General features: G+C 43.1%; 1 protein-coding gene across 1 annotated transcript in view; it reads right to left on the reverse strand.

Moving 5' to 3' along the window:
* The window catches only part of KCNAB3 (potassium voltage-gated channel subfamily A regulatory beta subunit 3), a 128586-nt gene that overhangs the window by 94980 nt on the left and 9753 nt on the right, over positions 1-23853 (reverse strand). The window contains exons 2-4 of the mRNA XM_077261661.1: positions 5844-5887; positions 1855-1892; positions 1646-1725 (exon numbers count right to left, since the gene is read on the reverse strand). Coding sequence (XP_077117776.1) covers positions 1646-1725; positions 1855-1892; positions 5844-5887 — 162 coding nt within the window. The remainder of the gene's footprint in view (positions 1-1645; positions 1726-1854; positions 1893-5843; positions 5888-23853) is intronic.

Raw genomic sequence — 23853 nt, forward strand, 5'->3', positions numbered from 1 at the left:
AATGGTAAAATTTCTAGGGTTTTTTACCCACCCCTCAAAAATAATAACAGAATTTAAGGATATTGCATATTCTCTAAAATAGTGCGAATAAAAAATTACAACTTATCCTACAAAAAAATTGTTAAGCCTTTATATGACTAAATCAACACAAGGCTTAAAAAAAATGCTTAAGGCCTAAAATAGCCAAATACTCAGAGTAGATACAAGAAAATACACTACATATCAGCTAGACGGCAAAATTGTGCATATTTATCGAGTCGTTTGACACAGAGTTTCTGGTGAAGCTCCCCTTACTCTGACCTTCACACTTTTCTCCCTAGCCCCAAGTCTATGCAAACCACAGTTTCCTACAAGAGTCAAACATTTTCCCCGAGTATCTGTTCCTTCAATAGCAATGAGATTGATTAAATGCAAATCGCCAGAACCCAGTCATCATTTAATATTAAACCATATAAAAATTCAATTTATGAGTCCGAGACGGTCCTGGCCTCAAAACATCTTGGCAAGTGCATCTGGCCAGAATACATAAGATCTTCATCATCTCATTTTCACAATCGTTCGTTAGCCTCGAGCAGAACCTAGACAAAGATCAGTCTGGTAGGAAGTCCCTGTTCTCTTTATATTGCCAAATCGGAGGTAAAGAATTGGCAACCGCCCTACAAATTTTGTCAATAATTATCAGCCTTTTGACAACCAGATCATTTGATTTTAGATCTCCTTCAGAACAGGATTTACTATGGCCAAAGTTATTCCAGCAATGACACCAACTACAAAATCAGGGAACGTGAGCTCCATCTCAATGCCTGTCCAGGCACATTATTAAATTGATGGTTCCATAATCACAGAGTGAAACGATCACTCACCGGCACGTATTTTAGTCTACATTGGCCATTTCGATGACACCAGATGAAGAACAAGTGATCTTTCTGGGAAACTTTCTTTCCAAACAGCTTATATTTTGGCTTATCGGATGAAAGTTTTTAACCATGGCCAACTTTTTTCTCGATGATGAAGATCTGTCATCAGTCAACTTAAATAATTATTGTTAAATTTCACCTGACAAGTGATTATTGTGGTTGAAATAATCCATTTTGATCAACTTTAGGCTAGTGTATATGTATATGTATGTGGCTACCTTAAGAAGCGAGGCTTTTTCTTACAAGTCAGGACTTAAGAGAAGTGATTCATGTGACCAGCCTTGGGTTCTGCTAAATAGCTGTGTTCATGGAAGGAAGGGTATTTTGCAGTAAGCTATTTTCTAAGCCAGTAGCGGATATTACTGGACCTTCTTAGCCCTATAAGGGTGTTGTCTGCCTTACTATAGATAAGCATGTCCTGATGGAAGTCCATAATGAATGGGTGATCCAATTCTCTAAAATTGGTGGCCTATCTTATTAGATTAACTGGGGTCCAAGTCTTGGCATCCCTGCCATTCAGCTCAGATGAGCACTGTGCCCTCTTGTTTGCACAGGTCTTTCATGCACAATGCCAAGCTTTTAGCAGTGCCTTTAATTGGTATTACAGCTTTGTCCATTCACTTGAATGCATTTGTGTGGCTTAAATAATCTCCGACCAGCCTTTTAAACTGCTCCTCAAGCTCCTAAGTTTTTACTTTCCATCCACCCCTCCGCCAGCCTCTTCTTACCTGCCGGCCGCGTACACCTCAGCAGTGTCGAACAGATTGATGCCATGTTCATAGGCAACAGTCATGAGATTTTCTGCTACCTGGTGGAAAGTTAAACAGGCAGGGTCAGCAACCCCATTCATTGTTCTCCAGACCCAGCTATATGTCTCCAACCTGCCCCATTTCCGCCAGGAGCTGATCTGTTCACCCTCTTCAGCTGCATTCCTTACCTCATCTGAAATCTGAGATCCAAATGTTACCCAGGTTCCTACAGAAAGAGGGTGAGAGGAATGGTTAGTGATCATATGGGGACAACCAAGTTTGTAAACACATATGCAAGATAGTATCCAAAAAGTTCCACAATAGCTTACATATCAAACTGTATTGTGTAGGTCCCTAAAACCCTTTAAGGACCAATCAATTTTTCGTTTTTGTGCATTCTTTTTTTTTCTTTTTCATAACTTTTTTATTTTTCCAATGACGTAGCCATAGTAGAGCTTTTTTTTGCAGGAGCAGTTGTACTTTTGATTGACACCATTCATTTAACCACACAATGTACCAAATTAGGCTACATTCCCACAATGAGTTTTTTGGTGAGTTTTTTACACTGCCTATTTTAAAAAAAATGCAAGCAACCTATTTTACTTAATGGGTGCGGATGATTAAAAATGAGCTTATCACTTTCACGGCGAGTCAAATTTGTCTCAAGCTTTACAAAAAAATTTAGATTCGCCCTGATTCTGCTTGACAATTTGCTGAATTATGGACAACTGGGAAGGAGTTAAAAAATACTTCTACTCATCTAGTCCTCACCTGGTTCGGCTCCGGTCATCTTCTTTTGTCCAGTAACCAGTGCAGACTCTTCAAAGGCATCTTCGACTCCAAGTCCTCACCCATTGCAGCATCACAAAGTCAATGGGACTTGTCTTTTCTGAAGTGGGAACAGGCATGGAAGATGCCTTTGAAGAGATTGCACCAGTGAGTGGACCTAAGAAGAAAACCGAACTGCAGCAGGTCTGTGGCAAATTCAGCAAATCCGCTCATCTCTATTAATGATCTATTTTGTAATAGCCTCTATTGTCATTGACGGTAGGGTCACACATGGTGGATAATGCGGGTATAATTTACACAAAATGTTATTGATCTAGTTGAAAGCTACAGCAACATCCATGCTGACCTTAACTTGTGACCTTATATGAAGGGTAAAAATAGCTTAATATGGAATAAGTACCATTTACACAATCTACAAAAAAGCTCACATCTGGCCCAGAGACTAAATTGTAACACATGGAGGCAGATTCATCACTAGTGACAGCAAGATACGGTGCAACCTAAAAATGCCATTAGCACTTCTGTGATTTTTACATGTAGTTTTCTTATCTGGCAAATGCTACATCCTAGAGAAAGAAATGATGAAGCAGTTGAAATATGACTAGTGGTAGTCAGTAGAAATTAGACATTATTTTCAATCTTCGAATTTGGCTTTTTCATAGTAAATAAACCATTATTTTTTTCGGATGGGGAGGGGGTTGCTCCCTGCCGAGAATCTCATCAATCATCCATTGAGCCACTATGCTAATGGTTGACGTTAAAATCTTGTAGTCAGCAAAACAGAAATAATGAAGCTTTATGGAGCTGAGTTCTTTAGTCCTCAGGCGTTAATGTTAAGCCCTGGGTTAAACATAATGTTGGAGAACATCACAAAGAGGGTATGTTGACCAATTATGGAGCTCTGCATATCAGTAAGAAGACCCTCATAATAGGTTTTAATTACTATTGTATTTTTTTATATAAGCATTGTGCCATCATGAAGGGTGCGTGTAGCTTGTGGTTTATATGATGCTGGAGGAGAGGGTAGAATCAGCTCAAATAAAGGTAGTCATGCACTTGATGAAGGTGATGGCTGAATGCTCGTTTGCCCATCAGCTTATCCTTCTGACCCCTCTGCACACATGCTCACATCCCTCTGCTATGTGTGCATGCGTTCTCGTAAGTAGAGGCAAATGGGCCAACACCAAACACACCTATGGAGACAGCTTGTATCACATGAGAACAACCTGTCCAATACATCTTTATATTGACAGGTACTGTCAAGTAAGAGTAAGCTGTATTGGAGAAAAACAGAAAGAGAAGACGGTGCTTTGTGAAATAGTTTAATATTCTTGATGTAATTACAGCCATTAGAGATGAGCTGAACTATTCGTGGTGGATCGGGTTCAAGTCAAATTTCCTGAAATTCATGGTTCCTCACAAATTTGATCACTTTTGAGATTTGACTCTCAAAACAAAAATGCCGGGCCTCTATTTTGATGAATCACTTAGGACTGGCAAAAAAAACAAACTTTTGCCATATTCCCGGTCTCTTAACTCTAGGCCAGGACTTCCGTTGGCGATTAGGACTTGGTGGGTCACTGCGTGCTGTCACGTTGTGTGCCGCAACCTTACAACATGCAGTAACCGGGCAGGAAGTCCTGGCTTACAGTGAAGAGGATGGAGATCGAAAAGAAGAGAACTGGAAGCCAGGCAGTGAGCAGGACGGCAGCTGGAGAGGTGAGGTATTTGCCTTTTTATGTCTTTTGCATCTTACATTTATTATGCTTTGGGGTCTAGAGAAATCCCAGATCATAACAATGAACATCCAGTTTGAAATTTGGGCATAAAACTCCAAACAATTTGCTCATTGATACCCTCTACAATTCATTGAATATATTTTCTTTACATGGAGTTTTAATTATGCATTTTGGAGAGCAGTTCCCCATAGTCAGACTGTCTTCCTAAAGGTATATACTCCCCGAAATGTGTCACTGAAATTCCAAATAAAGGATATTTTACTCTTCAATGAATCTTCCATCTGCCCTTCAACACCGACATCTCATCTGGGTATCTGGCTGCACCTTCAGGGTGTTTTCTCCTCCATACCAAAGTACAACAGGCAAGAGTAGGTCACATGAGAATGGCCAGCCCAACGTTCACCCAATAATCGTTTTTTTGTGTAAGGACAGCCTAAAATCTTTCAACTATAATAGCAAACAGAGGAAAGGAGAAACATCCTTGAGTGTCATGCTCTCCAGGAAAGAAAGGATGAGTGGGCATCCTTGTCTGGAGTAAAATTTCTGCAATAAGGTACGCAATGTCTGGTAAGGATTTAGACGGCCGGGCGTTGCCACACACGTTTCACCCCAGCTCTACCCATTTTGGCAGAGCTGGCAGGAACCAACTTGAAAATGGCAAAATTCACAATACATTTGCAGAACTTCACATTTTTTGAAATTTTTTTTTTGCTTTTCAAAATATTTTATGCCAGAACACTGGTGCACAAACACTTTGAAAACCAAATTGCAAAAATAGTTTTCAGGCTCAAAAACAAGCAATAAAAAATAGAAATTTTATTGCTGATTATATTAAAACAATTTTATCATCATACCAATAAATAGATACATAAAAAGCATAAAAAGACAAAGAGATAAGGGTTCAAGTGACACCTAGTGTCACGTCCAAAGGCGGTTGGATTAATCAATAGGGCATAATTAAACTACATGCATATGAGTACGTGCAAAATGGCAAAATGAGCAGCAAAGTTAATGGTCATAAATATGTTAAATAACGCTTATAAGGCTAACTGCAAAAATTCATGAGGGCCTCATATCCAATATAACAATATAAACTAGCAAGTGCATAGTATTTATAGGCACCTAAATGACAATCATGTAAAAATAAGCCAAACCGTTACAATAATAATTTACCAAAAATGGCCTAATAAAGTCAGATTGGGATGCAATCCAGACCCCTTACAGTGCATGCAGATAGTAAGAATAGCAGTGATGAAAATAAAGGTACACATAATAGACCAACCTTAAAGATGGACGTGGAAAACAACCCCAATGCGCGTTTCGCTGTTGTGCTTCCTCGGGGGGCAAAAACAAGCAAGTAAAAAGAAAAAAATGTTCCCAGGGTGTCAACCCTTGTAAGGAAGACAAAGAAAAAAGGGAATGCGGTCTAAGTGGAGAGTAATGTGGACCTCACAACAGGGGACGCAGCCACTAGGCGAGCTCCTATTGGATTTGTGCTTCCAAGTAATGTTGAAGCAGCGTGTACAGCTCTACTCTACTATCGGGAGTTGAAGAAGTGGAGAATGTCTGCAGCGGATTCACTATGAGGGAACCTACTCCTCAGGTCTAGATTATATTCCTAGAGTAACACACAAAATGCACACACTTACCCAATCCCAAACAGGAGACTCGTAATCCAGACTTTCCTAGATTCCTGGTGAAAGATAAGAAGATTTTCAGGAAACATAGAAATAAAATGGATAGATAGATAGATAGATAGATAGATAGATAGATAGATAGATAGATAACAGATAGATAAGCAACAATTTTCATGTTAACATGGGTGCAAACCTCCCAAGGTTATCACTACAACCTCTTGTACACAAAGCCAAAAAATTAAATTCAGCACTCCAAAGTCTAAGAGTCAGTTGGTGAGAAAATTGATTTTAATCGGCACATGCAATGTTTTTGCTCAAAATAGCAGATCCTTTCTCAATCCCTTTTTGGATGTAGATAGATAGATAAATACAGCGGCTTGCAAAAGTATTCAACTCTTTGCTTTTCAACTATTTTGTTTTATTACAACTTGTGCTTAAATGTTTTTGTAATCTGATTTGTGTGTGATGAATCAGCACTAAATAGTTTAAGTTGGTGAAGTGAGAAAAATATAGGCATAAATTAAATTTATAGGATCAAATAACTAAAACTTGGCATGTGCATATATATTCACCCATTTTGCTATGAAGCCACTAAAAATTTCTGGTGTAACGAATTCCCTACATAAGTCGTATGCTTAGTGACAGGACGTCCACCTGTGTGCAATCTCAATGTCACATGTCTGTCAGTATATACACTTTACCTTTTCTAAAAGGTCATAGAGACTGTAGCACCATTAACAAGAGGCACCACTAACCAAACAACACCACGAGACCAATAAGATCTCCAAACAACACCACGAAGACCAAGGAGATCTGCAAACAACACTATGAAAACCAAGGAGATCTCCAAACAACACCATGAAGACCAATGAGATCTCCAAACAACAACATGAAGACCAGGGAGATGTTCAAACAACACCATGACTACCAAGGTGATCTCCAAACAACACCATGAAGACCAAAGAGATCTCCAAACAACACCATGAAGACCAAAGAGATCTCCAAACAAGTCAGAAACATTATTGAGAAGTACAAGTCAGGGTTGGGTTATAAAAAAATGTCCCAATCTCATATTTTTTCCCCGGAGCATCATCAAATCCATTATCACCAAATGGAAAGAACATGGTACAACCACAAACCTGCCAAGAGATGGCAGCCCACCAAAACTCTCAGCCTGGGCAAGGAGGGCATTAATCAGAGAGGGAGAGAGAACAAACTTAACTCTTAAGGATCTGCAAAGTTCCCAAGCAAAGACTGTAGTATCTGTCCATAAAACCACAACATGCTGTACAATCTATAGAGGTGGCCTTTATGGAAGAGTGGGCGGGAAGAAGACTTAACTTGCACAAAAAGGCTCGTTTTGATTATGTCAAAAGACATGTGGGAGACTGTTGTGAATTTGCTTTTTGCTCCCTCTAGTGGTTACTAGTTTTTTGACTCTGGTTTTTCTGTCATTCCTTTTATCCGCACCTGGGTCGTTAGTTAGGGGTGTTGCTATATAAGCTCCCTGGACCTTCAGTTCAATGCCTGGCAACGTAGTTATCAGAGCTAGTCTGCTGTGCTCTTGTCTACTGATCCTGGTTCCAGTTATATCAGCTAAGTCTGCCTTTTGCTTTTTGCTATTTGTTTTGGTTTTGTATTTTTGTCCAGCTTGTTCCAAATCTACATCCTGACCTTTGCTGAAAGCTCTAGGGGGCTGGTGTTCTCCCCCCGGACTGTTAGACGGTTCGGGGGTTCTTGAATTTCCAGTGTGGATTTTGATAGGGTTTTTGTTGACCATATAAGTTACCTTTCTTTATTCTGCTATCAGTAAGCGGGCCTCTCTGTGCTAAACCTGGTTCATTTCTGTGTTTGTCATTTCCTCTTACCTCACCGTCATTATTTGTGGGGGGCTTCTATCCAGCTTTGGGGTCCCCTTCTCTGGAGGCAAGAAAGGTCTTTGTTTTCCTCTACTAGGGGTAGCTAGATTCTCCGGCTGGCGCGTGTCATCTAGAATCAACGTAGGAATGATCCCCGGCTACTTCTAGTGTTGGCGTTAGGAGTAGATATATGGTCAACCCAGTTACCACTGCTGTCATGATCTCCATGGCCAGAGAACTAGCATAAGCCTCTATAGGAACAAGCTCTTGGAAGATGTAACTATACTGACCATGAACTAAACCTACCGCATCATCTAGAAGTAGCCAGGTAGCATGTCCTACTTTTTATCCCTATATGCCCAGCGCCGGCCGGAGAACTAAATAATGCTAGCAGAGGGAAATATAAGACCTGACTCACCTCTAGAGAAATGCCCAAAAAAGGAGACAGAAGCCCCCCACATATATTGGCGGTGATATGAGATGAAACAACAAACACAGCAGGAAAATAGTTTTAGCAAATTTGAGGTCCGCTTTCTAGATAGCAGAAGACAGAAAGCATACTTTCATGGTCAGTAGAAAACCCTAACAAAACACATCCAGAAATTACTTTAGGACTCTGGCATTAACTCATAATACCAGAGTGGCAATTCCTGATCAACAAGAGCTTTCCAGACACAGTAACGAAACTGCAGCTGTGAACTGGAACCAAAATACAAAAACAAAACATGGACGAATGCCCAACTTATCTAGTAGATGTCTGGGAGCAGGAACAAGCACAGAGAGGCTTCTGATAACATTGTTGACCGGCAAGCATCTAACAGAGAAGCCAGGTTATATAGCGACACCCAGATCTAATCAGAACAGGTGAACAGGGAAGATGATGTCACAAGTTCAATTCCACCAGTAGCCACCGGGGGAGCCCAGAATCCAAATTCACAACAGTACCCCCCCCTCAAGGAGGGGGCACCGAACCCTCACCAGAACCACCAGGGCGATCAGGATGGGCCCTATGAAAGGCACGAACCAGATCAGAGGCATGAACATCAGATGCAGTGACCCAAGAATTATCCTCCTGGCCATATCCCTTCCACTTGACCAGATACTGGAGTCTCCGTCTGGAAACACGGGAGTCTAGGATTTTTTCCACAACGTACTCCAACTCACCCTCAACCAACACCGGAGCAGGAGGCTCAACGGAAGGCACAACCGGTGCCTCATACCTGCGCAATAACGACCGATGAAAAACGTTATGAATAGAAAAGGATGCAGGGAGGTCCAAACGGAAGGAAACAGGGTTAAGAATCTCCAATATTTTATACGGACCGATGAACCGAGGCTTAAACTTAGGAGATGAGACCCTCATAGGGACAAAACGAGAAGACAACCACACCAAATCTCCAACACAAAGCCGAGGACCAACACGACGGTGACGGTTGGCAAAAAGCTGAGTCTTCTCCTGGGACAACTTTAAATTGTCCATCACCTGCCCCCAGATATGATGCAATCTCTCCACCATCGCATCCACTCCAGGACAATCCGAGGATTCCATCTGACCGGAGGAAAATCGAGGATGGAACCCCGAATTACAGAAAAACGGGGAAACCAAGGTGGCAGAGCTGGCCCGATTATTGAGGGCGAACTCCGCCAATGGCAAAAAAGCAACCCAATCATCCTGGTCAGCAGACACAAAACACCTCAGATATGTCTCCAGGGTCTGATTAGTCCGCTCGGTCTGGCCATTAGTCTGAGGGTGAAAAGCAGACGAAAAAGACAAATCTATGCCCATCCTAGCACAAAATGCCCGCCAAAATCTAGACACAAATTGGGTTCCTCTGTCAGAAACGATATTCTCAGGAATACCATGCAAACGAACAACATTTTGAAAAAACAGGGGCACCAACTCGGAAGAAGAAGGCAATTTGGGCAGGGGAACCAAATGAACCATCTTAGAAAAACGGTCACACACCACCCAGATGACAGACATCTTCTGAGAAACAGGCAGATCTGAAATAAAATCCATCGAGATGTGTGTCCAAGGCCTCTTAGGAATAGGCAAGGGCAACAATAATCCACTAGCCCGAGAACAACAAGGCTTGGCCCGAGCACAAACGTCACAAGACTGCACAAAGCCTCGCACATCTCGTGACAGGGAAGGCCACCAGAAGGATCTTGCCACCAAATCCCTGGTACCAAAAATTCCAGGATGACCTGCCAACGCAGAAGAATGCACCTCAGAGATGACTTTACTGGTCCAATCATCAGGAACAAACAGCCTATCAGGCGGACAACGATCCGGTCTATCCGCCTGAAACTCCTGCAAGGCCCGCCGCAGGTCTGGAGAAACGGCTGACAAGATAACTCCCTCCTTAAGAATACCTGTGGGGTCAGAGTTGCCAGGTGAATCAGGCTCAAAACTCCTAGAAAGGGCATCCGCCTTAACATTCTTAGAACCTGGTAGGTACGATACCACAAAATTAAACCGAGAAAAAAATAATGACCAGCGCGCCTGTCTAGGATTCAGGCGCCTGGCGGTCTCAAGATAAATCAAATTTTTGTGGTCAGTCAATACCACCACCTGATGTCTGGCCCCCTCGAGCCAATGGCGCCACTCCTCAAACGCCCACTTCATGGCCAAAAGCTCCCGATTCCCAACATCATAATTCCGCTCAGCGGGCGAAAATTTACGGGAAAAGAAGGCACAAGGCCTCATCACGGCGCAGTCAGAACTTTTCTGCGACAACACTGCCCCAGCTCCGATCTCAGAAGCGTCGACCTCAACCTGAAAAGGAAGAGTCACATCAGGCTGACGCAACACAGGGGCAGAAGAAAAACAGCGCTTAAGCTCCTGAAAGGCCTCCACAGCATCAGGGGACCAATTAGCAACATCAGCACCCTGTCTAGTCAAATCGGTCAATGGCTTAACGACATCCGAAAAACCAGAAATAAATCGACGATAAAAGTTGGCAAAGCCCAAAAATTTCTGAAGACTTTTAAGAGAAGAGGGCTGCGTCCAATCACAAATAGCTTGAACCTTGACAGGATCCATCTCAATGGAAGAGGGAGAAAAAATATATCCCAAAAAGGAAATTCTCTGAACCCCAAAAACGCACTTAGAACCCTTGACACACAGAGAATTAGACCGCAAAACCTGAAAAACCCTCTTAACTTGCCGGACATGAGAGTCCCAGTCATCCGAAAAAATCAGAATATCATCCAGATACACTATCATAAATTTATCCAAAAAATCGCGGAAAATATCATGCATAAAGGACTGGAAGACTGAAGGGGCATTAGAAAGACCAAAAGGCATCACCAAATACTCAAAGTGGCCCTCGGGCGTATTAAATGCGGTTTTCCACTCATCCCCCTGCCTGATCCGCACCAAATTATACGCCCCACGGAGATCAATCTTAGAGAACCACTTGGCCCCCTTTATGCGAGCAAACAAATCAGTCAGCAACGGCAATGGGTATTGATATTTAACCGTGATTTTATTCAAAAGCCGATAATCAATACATGGTCTCAAAGAGCCGTCTTTTTTTGACACAAAGAAAAAACCGGCCCCTAAGGGAGATGACGATGGACGAATATGTCCCTTTTCCAAGGACTCCTTTATATATTCTCGCATAGCAGTATGTTCAGGCACAGACAGATTAAATAAACGACCCTTTGGGTATTTACTACCCGGAATTAAAACTATAGCACAATCGCACTCACGGTGCGGAGGTAGTGAACCCAGCTTGGGTTCTTCAAAGACGTCACGATAATCAGACAGGAACTCAGGGATTTCAGAGGGAATAGATGATGAAATGGACACCAAAGGTACGTCCCCATGAGTCCCCTTACATCCCCAGCTCAACACAGACATAGCTCTCCAGTCAAGGACTGGGTTGTGAGACTGCAGCCATGGCAATCCCAGCACCAAATCATCATGTAGATTATACAGCACCAGAAAACGAATAGTCTCCTGGTGATCCGGATTAATACACATAGTCACTTGTGTCCAGTATTGTGGTTTATTATTAGCCAATGGGGTGGAGTCAATCCCCTTCAGAGGAATAAGAGTTTCCAAAGGCTCTAAATCATACCCACAACGATTGGCAAAGGACCAATCCATAAGACTCAAAGCGGCGCCAGAGTCGATATAGGCGTCAGTAGTAATAGATGACAAAGAGCAAATCAGGGTCACAGACAAAATAAATTTAGACTGTAAAGTGCCAATGGAAACGGATTTATCAAGCTTTTTAGTACGCTTAGAGCATGCTGATATAACATGAGTAGAATCCCCACAATAGAAACACAACCCATTTTTCCGTCTAAAATTCTGCCGCTCGCTTCTGGACAGAATTCTATCACACTGCATGCTTTCTGGCGTCTTCTCAGTGGACACCGCCAGATGGTGCACTGGTTTGCGCTCCCGCAGACGCCTATCGATCTGAATGGCCATTGTCATGGACTCATTCAGACCCGCAGGCACAGGGAACCCCACCATAACATCCTTAATGGCATCAGAGAGACCCTCTCTGAAAGTAGCCGCCAAGGCACACTCATTCCACTGAGTAAGCACAGACCATTTACGGAATCTTTGGCAGTAAATTTCAGCTTCATCTTGCCCCTGCGATAGGGACATCAAAGTTTTTTCTGCCTGAAGTTCCAAATGAGGTTCCTCATACAGCAAGCCCAAGGCCAAAAAAAACGCATCCACATTGCGCAACGCAGGATCCCCTGGTGCCAATGCAAAAGCCCAGTCTTGAGGGTCGCCCCGGAGCAAGGAAATCACAATCCCAACCTGCTGTGCAGGGTCTCCAGCAGAACGAGATTTCAGGGACAAAAATAGCTTACAATTATTTCTAAAATTCTGAAAGCTAGATCTATTCCCTGAGAAGAATTCCGGCAAAGGAATTCTCGGCTCAGATACCGGAGCATGAATAATAAAATCTTGCAAATTTTGTACTTTCGTGGTGAGATTATTCAAACCTGCAGTTACACTCTGAAGATCCATTATTAACAGGTGAACACAAAGCCATTCAAAGATTATAAGGAGAGAGAAAAAAAAGAAAGACTGCAGCATAGACAGACTGGCAAGTGATCCAATTAAGAGCACAGAGAAAAAAAAAAAAAAAAAAAACTCTCAGCAGACTTCTTATTTCTCTCCTTTCTCAGCCAAGGATTTTAACCCTTTAGTGGGCCGGTCAAACTGTCATGATCTCCATGGCCAGAGAACTAGCATAAGCCTCTATAGGAACAAGCTCTTGGAAGATGTAACTATACTGACCATGAACTAAACCTACCGCATCATCTAGAAGTAGCCAGGTAGCATGTCCTACTTTTTATCCCTATATGCCCAGCGCCGGCCGGAGAACTAAATAATGCTAGCAGAGGGAAATATAAGACCTGACTCACCTCTAGAGAAATGCCCAAAAAAGGAGACAGAAGCCCCCCACATATATTGGCGGTGATATGAGATGAAACAACAAACACAGCAGGAAAATAGTTTTAGCAAATTTGAGGTCCGCTTTCTAGATAGCAGAAGACAGAAAGCATACTTTCATGGTCAGTAGAAAACCCTAACAAAACACATCCAGAAATTACTTTAGGACTCTGGCATTAACTCATAATACCAGAGTGGCAATTCCTGATCAACAAGAGCTTTCCAGACACAGTAACGAAACTGCAGCTGTGAACTGGAACCAAAATACAAAAACAAAACATGGACGAATGCCCAACTTATCTAGTAGATGTCTGGGAGCAGGAACAAGCACAGAGAGGCTTCTGATAACATTGTTGACCGGCAAGCATCTAACAGAGAAGCCAGGTTATATAGCGACACCCAGATCTAATCAGAACAGGTGAACAGGGAAGATGATGTCACAAGTTCAATTCCACCAGTAGCCACCGGGGGAGCCCAGAATCCAAATTCACAACACACTGCCCTATGAGCTGGATTTTTGTATTCTGCAGACTTCCACGTTCCTCTGAGACCCTCGCCATTGGGGTCATAACAGTTTGCCAGGCCAGTATTAAATGTTTAATGCATTGCAGAAGAGGGATTATAAGAAAGAAGATTCTGAGTTTTTTTTTTTTTTTTTTTTCTTCTTCCCCTTTACCTCAGAGTGGCTATGCTTGCTGCAGACATGAATGTCCAGACCTTGATTACAAGTGTGGACCAGCTGGCTACTCGTGTGCAGGGCATACAAGACTATGTTATCAGAAATCCTATGTCAGAACCTAAAATACCGATTCCTGAACTGTTTTCCGGAGACAGGTTTAAGTTTAGGAATTTCGTGAATAATTGTAAATTGTTTTTGTCCCTGAGACCCTGTTCATCTGGAGATTCTGCTCAGCAAGTAAAAATTGTTATTTCGTTCTTACGGGGCGACCCTCAGGATTGGGCTTTTTCGCTGGCACCAGGAGATCCGGCATTGGCTGATCTTGATGCGTTTTTTCTGGCGCTCGGTTTACTTTATGAGGAACCCAATCTTGAGATTCAGGCAGAAAAGGCCTTGCTGGCTATGTCTCAGGGGCAGGACGAGGCTGAAGTGTATTGCCAAAAATTTCGGAAATGGTCCGTGCTGACACATTGGAACGAGTGTGCACTGGCCGCTAATTTTAGAAATGGCCTTTCTGAAGCCATTAAGAATGTTATGGTGGGTTTTCCCATTCCCACAGGTCTGAATGATACTATGGCACTGGCTATTCAAATTGACCGGCGGTTGCGGGAGCGCAAAACCGCAAATTCCCTCATGGTGTTGTCTGAACAGACACCTAATTCGGTGCAATGTGATAGAAAAACCGCAAATTCCCTCATGGTGTTGTCTGAACAGACACCTGATTTAATGCAATGTGATAGAATCCTGACTAGAAATGAGCGGAAAATTCATAGACGCCGGAATGGCTTGTGCTACTACTGTGGTGATTCTACACATGTTATCTCAGCATGCTCTAAACGTATAGCTAAGGTTGTTAGTCCTGTCACCGTTGGTAATTTGCAACCTAAATTTATTCTGTCTGTAACTTTGATTTGCTCACTGTCATCTTATCCTGTCATGGCGTTTGTAGATTCAGGTGCTGCCCTGAGTCTCATGGATCTCTCATTTGCTAAGCGCTGTGGTTTCACTCTTGAACCATTAGAAAATCCTATTCCTCTTAGGGGTATTGATGCTACACCATTGGCAGCAAATAAACCGCAGTATTGGACACAGGTTATCATGTGCATGACTCCTGAACACCGCGAGGTGATACGTTTCCTGGTTTTACATAAAATGCATGATTTGGTCGTTTTAGGGCTGCCATGGTTACAGACCCATAATCCAGTCCTGGACTGGAAGGCTATGTCAGTCTCAAGTTGGGGCTGTCGTGGTATTCATGAGGATTCCCTGCCTGTGTCTATTGCTTCTTCTACGCCTTCGGAAGTTCCGGAGTATTTGTCTGATTATCAGGATGTCTTCAGTGAGTCTGAGTCCAGTGCACTGCCTCCTCATAGGGACTGTGACTGTGCTATAGATTTGATCCCAGGCAGTAAATTTCCTAAGGGAAGACTGTTTAATCTGTCGGTACCTGAACATACCGCTATGCGTTCATATATCAAGGAGTCTCTGGAGAAAGGACATATTCGTCCGTCTTCTTCCCCTCTTGGTGCGGGATTCTTTTTTGTGGCAAAAAAGGACGGATCTTTGAGACCTTGTATTGATTATCGGCTTTTAAATAAGATCACTGTCAAATTTCAGTATCCTTTACCGCTGTTGTCTGACTTGTTTGCCCGGATTAAGGGTGCCAAGTGGTTCACCAAGATAGACCTTCGTGGTGCGTACAACCTTGTGCGCATTAAGCAAGGTGATGAATGGAAAACCGCATTCAATACGCCCGAAGGTCATTTTGAGTACTTGGTGATGCCTTTTGGGCTCTCCAATGCGCCTTCAGTTTTTCAGTCCTTTATGCATGACATTTTCCGGAAGTATCTGGATAAATTTTTGATTGTTTATCTGGATGATATTTTGGTTTTTTCTGATAATTGGGATTCGCATGTGGAGCAGGTCAGGTTGGTCTTTAAAATTTTGCGTGAAAATTCTTTGTTTGTCAAGGGCTCAAAGTGTCTCTTTGGTGTACAGAAGGTTCCCTTTTTGGGGTTCATTTTTTCCCCTTCTGCTGTGGAGATGGACCCAGTCAAGGTCCGAGCTATTCTTGATTGGACTCAGCCCTCGTCAGTTAAGAGTCTTCAGAAGTTCTTGGGCTTCGCTAACTTCTACCGTCGTTTTATCGCTAATTTTTCTAGCATTGTGAAACCTTTGACGAATATGACCAAGAAGGGCTCCGATGTAGCTAACTGGGCTCCTGCTGCCGTGGAGGCTTTCCAGGAGTTGAAACGTCGGTTTACTTCGGCGCCTGTTTTGTGCCAGCCTGACGTCTCACTTCCCTTTCAGGTTGAGGTGGATGCTTCGGAGATTGGGGCAGGGGCCGTTTTGTCGCAGAGAGGCCCTGGTTGCTCTGTTATGAAACCTTGTGCCTTTTTCTCTAGGAAGTTTTCGCCTGCCGAGCGAAATTATGATGTGGGCAATCGGGAGTTGTTGGCCATGAAATGGGCATTTGAGGAGTGGCGTCATTGGCTCGAGGGTGCTAAGCATCGTGTGGTGGTCTTGACTGATCACAAAAATCTGATGTATCTCGAGTCTGCTAAACGCCTTAATCCGAGACAGGCCCGCTGGTCATTGTTTTTCTCCCGCTTTGATTTTGTTGTCTCGTATTTACCAGGTTCAAAGAATGTGAAGGCCGATGCTCTTTCTAGGAGCTTTGTGCCTGATGCTCCTGGAGTCACTGATCCTGTTGGTATTCTTAAAGATGGAGTTATCTTGTCAGCTATTTCTCCGGATCTGCGACGTGTGTTGCAGAGATTTCAGGCTGATAGGCCTGAGTCTTGTCCACCTGACAGACTGTTTGTCCCGGATAAGTGGACCAGCAGAGTCATTTCCGAGGTTCATTCCTCGGTGTTGGCAGGTCACCCGGGAATTTTTGGCACCAGAGATCTGGTGGCCAGGTCCTTTTGGTGGCCTTCCTTGTCAAGGGATGTGCGGTCATTTGTGCAGTCCTGTGGGACTTGTGCTCGAGCTAAGCCTTGCTGTTCTCGTGCCAGCGGTTTGCTCTTGCCCTTGCCTGTCCCGAAGAGACCTTGGACACATATCTCCATGGATTTCATTTCTGATCTTCCGCTATCTCAGGGCATGTCCGTTATCTGGGTGATATGTGATCGCTTCTCCAAGATGGTCCATTTGGTTCCTTTGCCTAAGCTGCCTTCCTCTTCCGATCTGGTTCCTGTGTTTTTCCAGAACGTGGTTCGTTTGCACGGCATCCCTGAGAATATTGTGTCAGACAGAGGATCCCAGTTCGTTTCCAGGTTCTGGCGATCCTTTTGTAGTAGGATGGGCATTGATTTGTCGTTTTCGTCTGCTTTCCATCCTCAGACTAATGGACAGACGGAGCGAACCAATCAGACTTTGGAGGCTTATTTGAGGTGTTTTGTCTCTGCTGATCAGGACGATTGGGTGACATTCTTGCCGTTGGCTGAGTTTGCCCTTAATAATCGGGCTAGTTCCGCCACCTTGGTTTCGCCTTTTTTCTGCAACTCTGGTTTCCATCCTCGCTTTTCTTCGGGTCATGTGGAGCCTTCTGACTGTCCTGGGGTGGATTCTGTGGTGGATAGGTTGCAGCAGATCTGGAATCATGTGGTGGACAACTTGAAGTTGTCACAGGAGAAGGCTCAGCGCTTTGCCAACCGCCGCCGCGGTGTGGGTCCCCGACTACGCGTTGGGGATTTGGTATGGCTTTCTTCCCGCTTTGTTCCTATGAAGGTCTCCTCTCCCAAATTTAAACCTCGTTTTATTGGGCCTTACAAGATATTGGAAATCCTTAATCCTGTATCTTTTCGTCTGGATCTTCCTGTGTCGTTTGCTATTCACAATGTATTTCATAGGTCCTTGTTGCGGCGGTACATTGTGCCGGTAGTTCCTTCTGCTGAGCCTCCTGCTCCGGTGTTGGTTGAGGGCGAGTTGGAGTACGTGGTGGAGAAGATCTTGGATTCTCGCCTCTCCAGGCGGAGGCTTCAGTACCTGGTCAAGTGGAAGGGCTATGGTCAGGAGGATAATTCCTGGGTGGTCGCCTCTGATGTTCATGTGGCCGATTTAGTTCGTGCCTTTCATGCCGCTCATCCTGATCGCCCTGGTGGTCGTGGTGAGGGTTCGGTGACCCCTCACTAAGGGGGGGGTACTGTTGTGAATTTGCTTTTTGCTCCCTCTAGTGGTTACTAGTTTTTTGACTCTGGTTTTTCTGTCATTCCTTTTATCCGCACCTGGGTCGTTAGTTAGGGGTGTTGCTATATAAGCTCCCTGGACCTTCAGTTCAATGCCTGGCAACGTAGTTATCAGAGCTAGTCTGCTGTGCTCTTGTCTACTGATCCTGGTTCCAGTTATATCAGCTAAGTCTGCCTTTTGCTTTTTGCTATTTGTTTTGGTTTTGTATTTTTGTCCAGCTTGTTCCAAATCTACATCCTGACCTTTGCTGAAAGCTCTAGGGGGCTGGTGTTCTCCCCCCGGACCGTTAGACGGTTCGGGGGTTCTTGAATTTCCAGTGTGGATTTTGATAGGGTTTTTGTTGACCATATAAGTTACCTTTCTTTATTCTGCTATCAGTAAGCGGGCCTCTCTGTGCTAAACCTGGTTCATTTCTGTGTTTGTCATTTCCTCTTACCTCACCGTCATTATTTGTGGGGGGCTTCTATCCAGCTTTGGGGTCCCCTTCTCTGGAGGCAAGAAAGGTCTTTGTTTTCCTCTACTAGGGGTAGCTAGATTCTCCGGCTGGCGCGTGTCATCTAGAATCAACGTAGGAATGATCCCCGGCTACTTCTAGTGTTGGCGTTAGGAGTAGATATATGGTCAACCCAGTTACCACTGCCCTATGAGCTGGATTTTTGTATTCTGCAGACTTCCACGTTCCTCTGAGACCCTCGCCATTGGGGTCATAACAGGAGACTCCTCAAATGTATGGAGGTGCTGTGCTCAGATGGGACCAAAATTTGACTTTTTGGCCACCAAGGTAAACCCTATGTCTGGCGCCAAATCAACACAACTCATCACCCCAAGAACACCATCTGCTTGAGCAATACCTGAAGGAGCTAGAGCAATTTCACCATCAGGAATGGGCAAAAATCCCAATGGCAAGATGTGGAAAGCTCATAGAGACTTATCCAAAGTGACTTGCAGATATAACTGCTGCAAAAGGAAGTTGTTCTTTACATGAACTGATGCAAACTAGTGATGAGCGAGTGTGCTCTTTACTCGAGATTTCTGGGCATGCTCGGGTGTTCTCAGAGTATCTTGAGCATGCTCGTAGATTATGTTTGTGTGCCCGCAGCCGCATGATTTGCGGCTGCTAGACAGCATGAATACATGTGGGGATTTCCTAAGAAACAGGGAATCCCTGCATGTGTTCAGGCTGTATAGCAACCGCAAATCATTCAGCTGCGGGGACACAAACATAATCTACAAGCACGCCCAAAATACTCGGAGAACACCCAAGCATGCTCGGAAAACTTGAGTAATGAGCACACTCGCTCATCACTAATGCAAACCCTAAAAAAATATAAGCCATAAAGAACCGTAAAAAACAGCAAAATTCCAGGTTTTGAGGCAGCAGAGCCACTGTAGATAGATAGATAGATAGATAGATAGATAGATAGATAGATAGATAGATAGATAGATAGATAGATAGGTCTTGGTCTTACAGTTGATTGTTTCTTCTGTTGCCCGCAGTGGATAGATCTAATTTGCTTTATATGAATTGGTTTGATTTGGAATTGATTGGCTTGTAGATTTTCAGTCGGCAGCAGGAGACCAGTAATAATAAATTCCCACTGTTAGATATTAATCACACTCTGTAGCTGCCTCCTGGGTTTCTTAGAAAGTCACGGGGAATGGCAATTTTTGGCTGTAACATTGACAGTCTCATGCCACCTTTGATAAGGAATTACTCTTTCTGCGGGTGCTACAATATTTCTGGACCCTTGTTCTTCTCATTTTCATGACCTTTTACAATAACAATACCAGACTGATAATTCATCATGACTAGATCTATTTAAAATATGATCCATGTTTAATACTTTTACCAAATTAAATTCATCCCATAAAATATTCAACGACTGCATTTTACGTTACTTATTTATTTAGTGCTCGCTGTCATAACTCATCTGTTTATTGTGCGCCAGCCTGGTGAAATATTTAGGTCTACTAGCTAGAAATACAGCAGCGAAAAGCATACGGCTTCCTCTCTTCTCAGCACACGTTTCATGACTTTATAATGTTGACATGGCTTTTAAGAAGGACCTGTCGCCAAGTCAAAAATAACCCTTTTTTTCTCTTATTTTATTCTTGCTGTTCCCCTGGGTATTCATACTTTAGTTGTATTTTTAAATACGCTGAATGGTTCCAGAGATATTGGCCTTTTTGTTGCCATTTTTAGAGTTTTTACTAATGGGGTGTGGCTCACAGCAGTAATGCAGAGCCTAAAGACACACCCCAGAGGATCCTGGGATACCTGTCTATATGTAAAGCTAAAAATGTATAAACTAATTAAAACGGCTCATATGTCTGAATCCATATGGTAAATTGAAGAAAAAAAGAAAACAACTGAATATTCAGTGATATGCAGGAATAAAATGAGAGCAAAAACTCTTCCATTTTTTGCCCCCGGTCCACTTTAATAGAGCTTCTGGCGAAGCTGAGGAGCTGAGACACTCTTGTATGTCTGATATAGAGGCTGAAGGGGAACAGCAGGACACCGGAATAATTTTTGTGATGCTCCTTCCCATCAGAACCTGCAGTAGGAAAAACATAGTGTCACTCCTGTTTCTTGGTGAGTATTCTTTTAACAGACCTGCCAACACCGTTAGCTCGACGTGTTTCATAAGTGGCAGTCCATGTTATATAGTCCATTTCCATTGTCGTAATAGGTCAAAAATGGAGTTGAAAGAAGGTTGTTCTCTACTCTGTTGCATTTTAGATAACGGTGGGCTAGCTCTGGAAGATCCAAAGTCAACTTTTTAAGCAGTTTAAAAGTGGCCCCTTTTCTTTACCAGGGGCACAGATGCACTTTGCTGTCCTTGCTCTGGATCTACAGACCCCGAGTAAGTTACAATTGCTTCTTAGCTTCCCAACACCAAAGCCTCAGGCACTGGTAGCCCCATACCTTTGTCCATGGCCCAACGATTTCAGTGGGTGCCATGAGAAAATGTTGGGGGTTACAGAAAGGACTTGCAGTTTTTCCAACCTCTGCTTGGTTCTGTCCTCACAACAACAAGAAATAGATTGGCCAAAAATGGAAATAACCAAGGAAAAGCAAGCAGATCATCAATAATATCCAGACTGAAAAACATCCAGATGTGTAGACCGAAAATGACTCTTTGGACAACACAAGGACCAATCGCTGGAATAATGAAAAAATATCCACTTTTCTTAATATGCCCTACCACCAAAAATGGTGAGAGTGTTGGGAACCATTTTTTGCTTCTGGACGTAGACAAAGAAAATTTTTACTTATTACTGCCATATTAGTCTTCTTTGGAAGTAAAAATAATCCTTGCAAGTACCATCTATAGGAGGTAGCTACCCTCAAAGGCACATTGTGTTTTAACCTATGGTCAGCGAAGACACATTTGGAAGTATACTTATTTTATTTACTCACTTATATGTCACCATATATTCCGCAGCGCTTTACAGACATTATCGGCACTGTCCGCGTTGGGGCTCACAATCTAGATTCCCTATCAGTATGTCTTTGGAATGTGGGAGGAAACCGGAGTACCCGGAGGCAACCCACGCAAATACGGGGAGAACATACAAACTTTGCAGATGTTGTCCTTTGTTGGATTAGAAACCAAAACCCCAGAGCTGCAAAGCTGAAGTGCTAACTACTGAGCAACTGTGTACTAACTACTGAGCCACCGCGCTGCGTCTTCATCAGGGTTTTTGTCCTAATGAAGAAGTGTGTATACTTCGAAATGCATTGACATAATAAAAAAATGCAAATCTATTTGTGTGGACCTGGATTTACCATTTCAACTACCAGCAGAGTGGAATATCCACAATTCGCCCTTCCTGTGTCTTCTCTAGTCTGATGACTCATGAACCTGCAGCAGTTTTATGCTATTACAGTGTTGTGTGAACATAACCTTTTTAAATATCTTATTGTTAATTGTATAAGACCCTATTGCGCTTTTTTTTTCCTGCTTCCTAGTTATCTCTTAACCTAACGTTAGTGGCTCCATCAGGCTTACATCTGCAGACCTGGAAAACAGGATTAGGATGTTTGCACTGACGGCAGGGCCAGTGTCAGACAAAGTGGGGCCCTGGGCAAAAGTTTAAAGTGGGACCCTAAATGCTTACACATTGCACCATCATCAAATATTTTGGTTTTATTTACATGCGCTGAATTCAGGCCGTTAAGCAAGTGCGATTGACAATATTGAAGTCGTTTGATGCTTCTTTGCACCGGCTGAGGAAGAAGGACGGGAACAGAACAATCACTAGTAGATCAAACCACATACAGATCATGTTATCAGCAGCATATCTGCAGGTTTCACCGAGCCATGTGCTGCTGAAAACATGGTCCGGCATAACCAATCCAATCACTCAATGAACAGGCAGCATTTTCCTAATTTATATAATGCTCCTCATAGTCCTCCATATTGTATAAAGCGCCCCATAGTCCTCCATGTCGTATAATGCATACTATAGTCCTCCATATCAGAGATAAAAGGAATTCCAGTGAGGCAGGAGGTATGTGAGAGATAAAATCCACAATTTTTTAGGTACTTTAAAGCAGTGTCAGTTCCTCCAGTAGCATAGCGACCTACGCGTTTCGGCTTTCAAAGCCTTTATTTTTCATTAGTCCTCCTTATAGTACAATGCAGCCCCATAGGAGTATAATGCAGCCCCCCATAAGAGTATAATGCAGCCCCATATAATATAATGCAGCCCCCATAGAAGTATATTTATGAAAGGAGTACCAACGGAGCATAAAAGTAGTGCAAAATTTAATATTTTATTAATTTAACAAGCTTAGAGTGCATAATAAATACATACATAGTAGAAAAAGGATGGTTAGAAGGGAAGTGAGTATCCACCGGTGCAGGCTGCCACATATGTGTATCTCATACTTAATGTAGCAATGGGAAGGCAGCCACAAGTGCGCAATAGAGATCGATCTGTGGGTAAAGAGTGACCCACAGCCTCAAGTAATAATCAATCACTTGTGGCTGCCTTCCCATTGCTACATTAAGTATGAGATACACATATGTGGCAGCCTGCACCGGTGGATACTCACTTCCCTTCTAACCATCCTTTTTGTACTATGTATGTATTTATTATGCACTCTTAAGCTTGCTAAATTAATAAAATATTAAATTTTGCACTACTTTTATGCTCCATTGGTACTCCTTTCTTAAATAGCCTGCATGGAGTTGGTTTGCGGTTTTGGTTGTGGGTTCTTATGGCACTATTTAGTGCTCTAATTTCCCCGTGGTTCTAAAATGTTGCCTGGTATTTGTATCCCCATACAAGTATGATGCTGCCCCCTTAGGAGTATAATGCAGCCACAAAGAATATAATGCAGCTCCCATAGGAGTATAATGCAGACCCCATAGGTGTATAATGCAGCCCCATATAATATAATGTAGCACAATAGGAGTATAATGCAGTATGATAGAATGTAATGCAGCACCATAGAAGCATAATGCAGCCCCCATAGAGTATGATGCAGTCCCGCAGGAGAATAATGCAGCCCTCACAAAGTACAATACTGCCCCAAGATTAGTATGGGGTCCGTGGAAAAAATCATCCAAGACCATCTTCTCATGCATAATATATCCGCTCGCTGGGTTCCCCGTCTGCTCACACCTTTCCAGAAGCAGGAATGAGTCGAATGCTCTCAGGCTCTATTGATGATGTGCCATGGAAACCCGGAGGACTGTTGCAACAGACTAATCACACAGGAAGAAAGCTGGGTCCATCACTATGATCCTGAGACTAAAGTCCAGTCAATGCAATGAAGGCATCATGACTCACCGCCTCTAAAGAAGGCACGTGCCAAACCCTCGGCAGGGAAGGTCATGCTCACAGTAT

Source organism: Ranitomeya variabilis, chromosome 5, assembly GCF_051348905.1.
Source record: "Ranitomeya variabilis isolate aRanVar5 chromosome 5, aRanVar5.hap1, whole genome shotgun sequence".
NCBI classification, from domain to species: Eukaryota; Metazoa; Chordata; class Amphibia; order Anura; family Dendrobatidae; genus Ranitomeya; species Ranitomeya variabilis.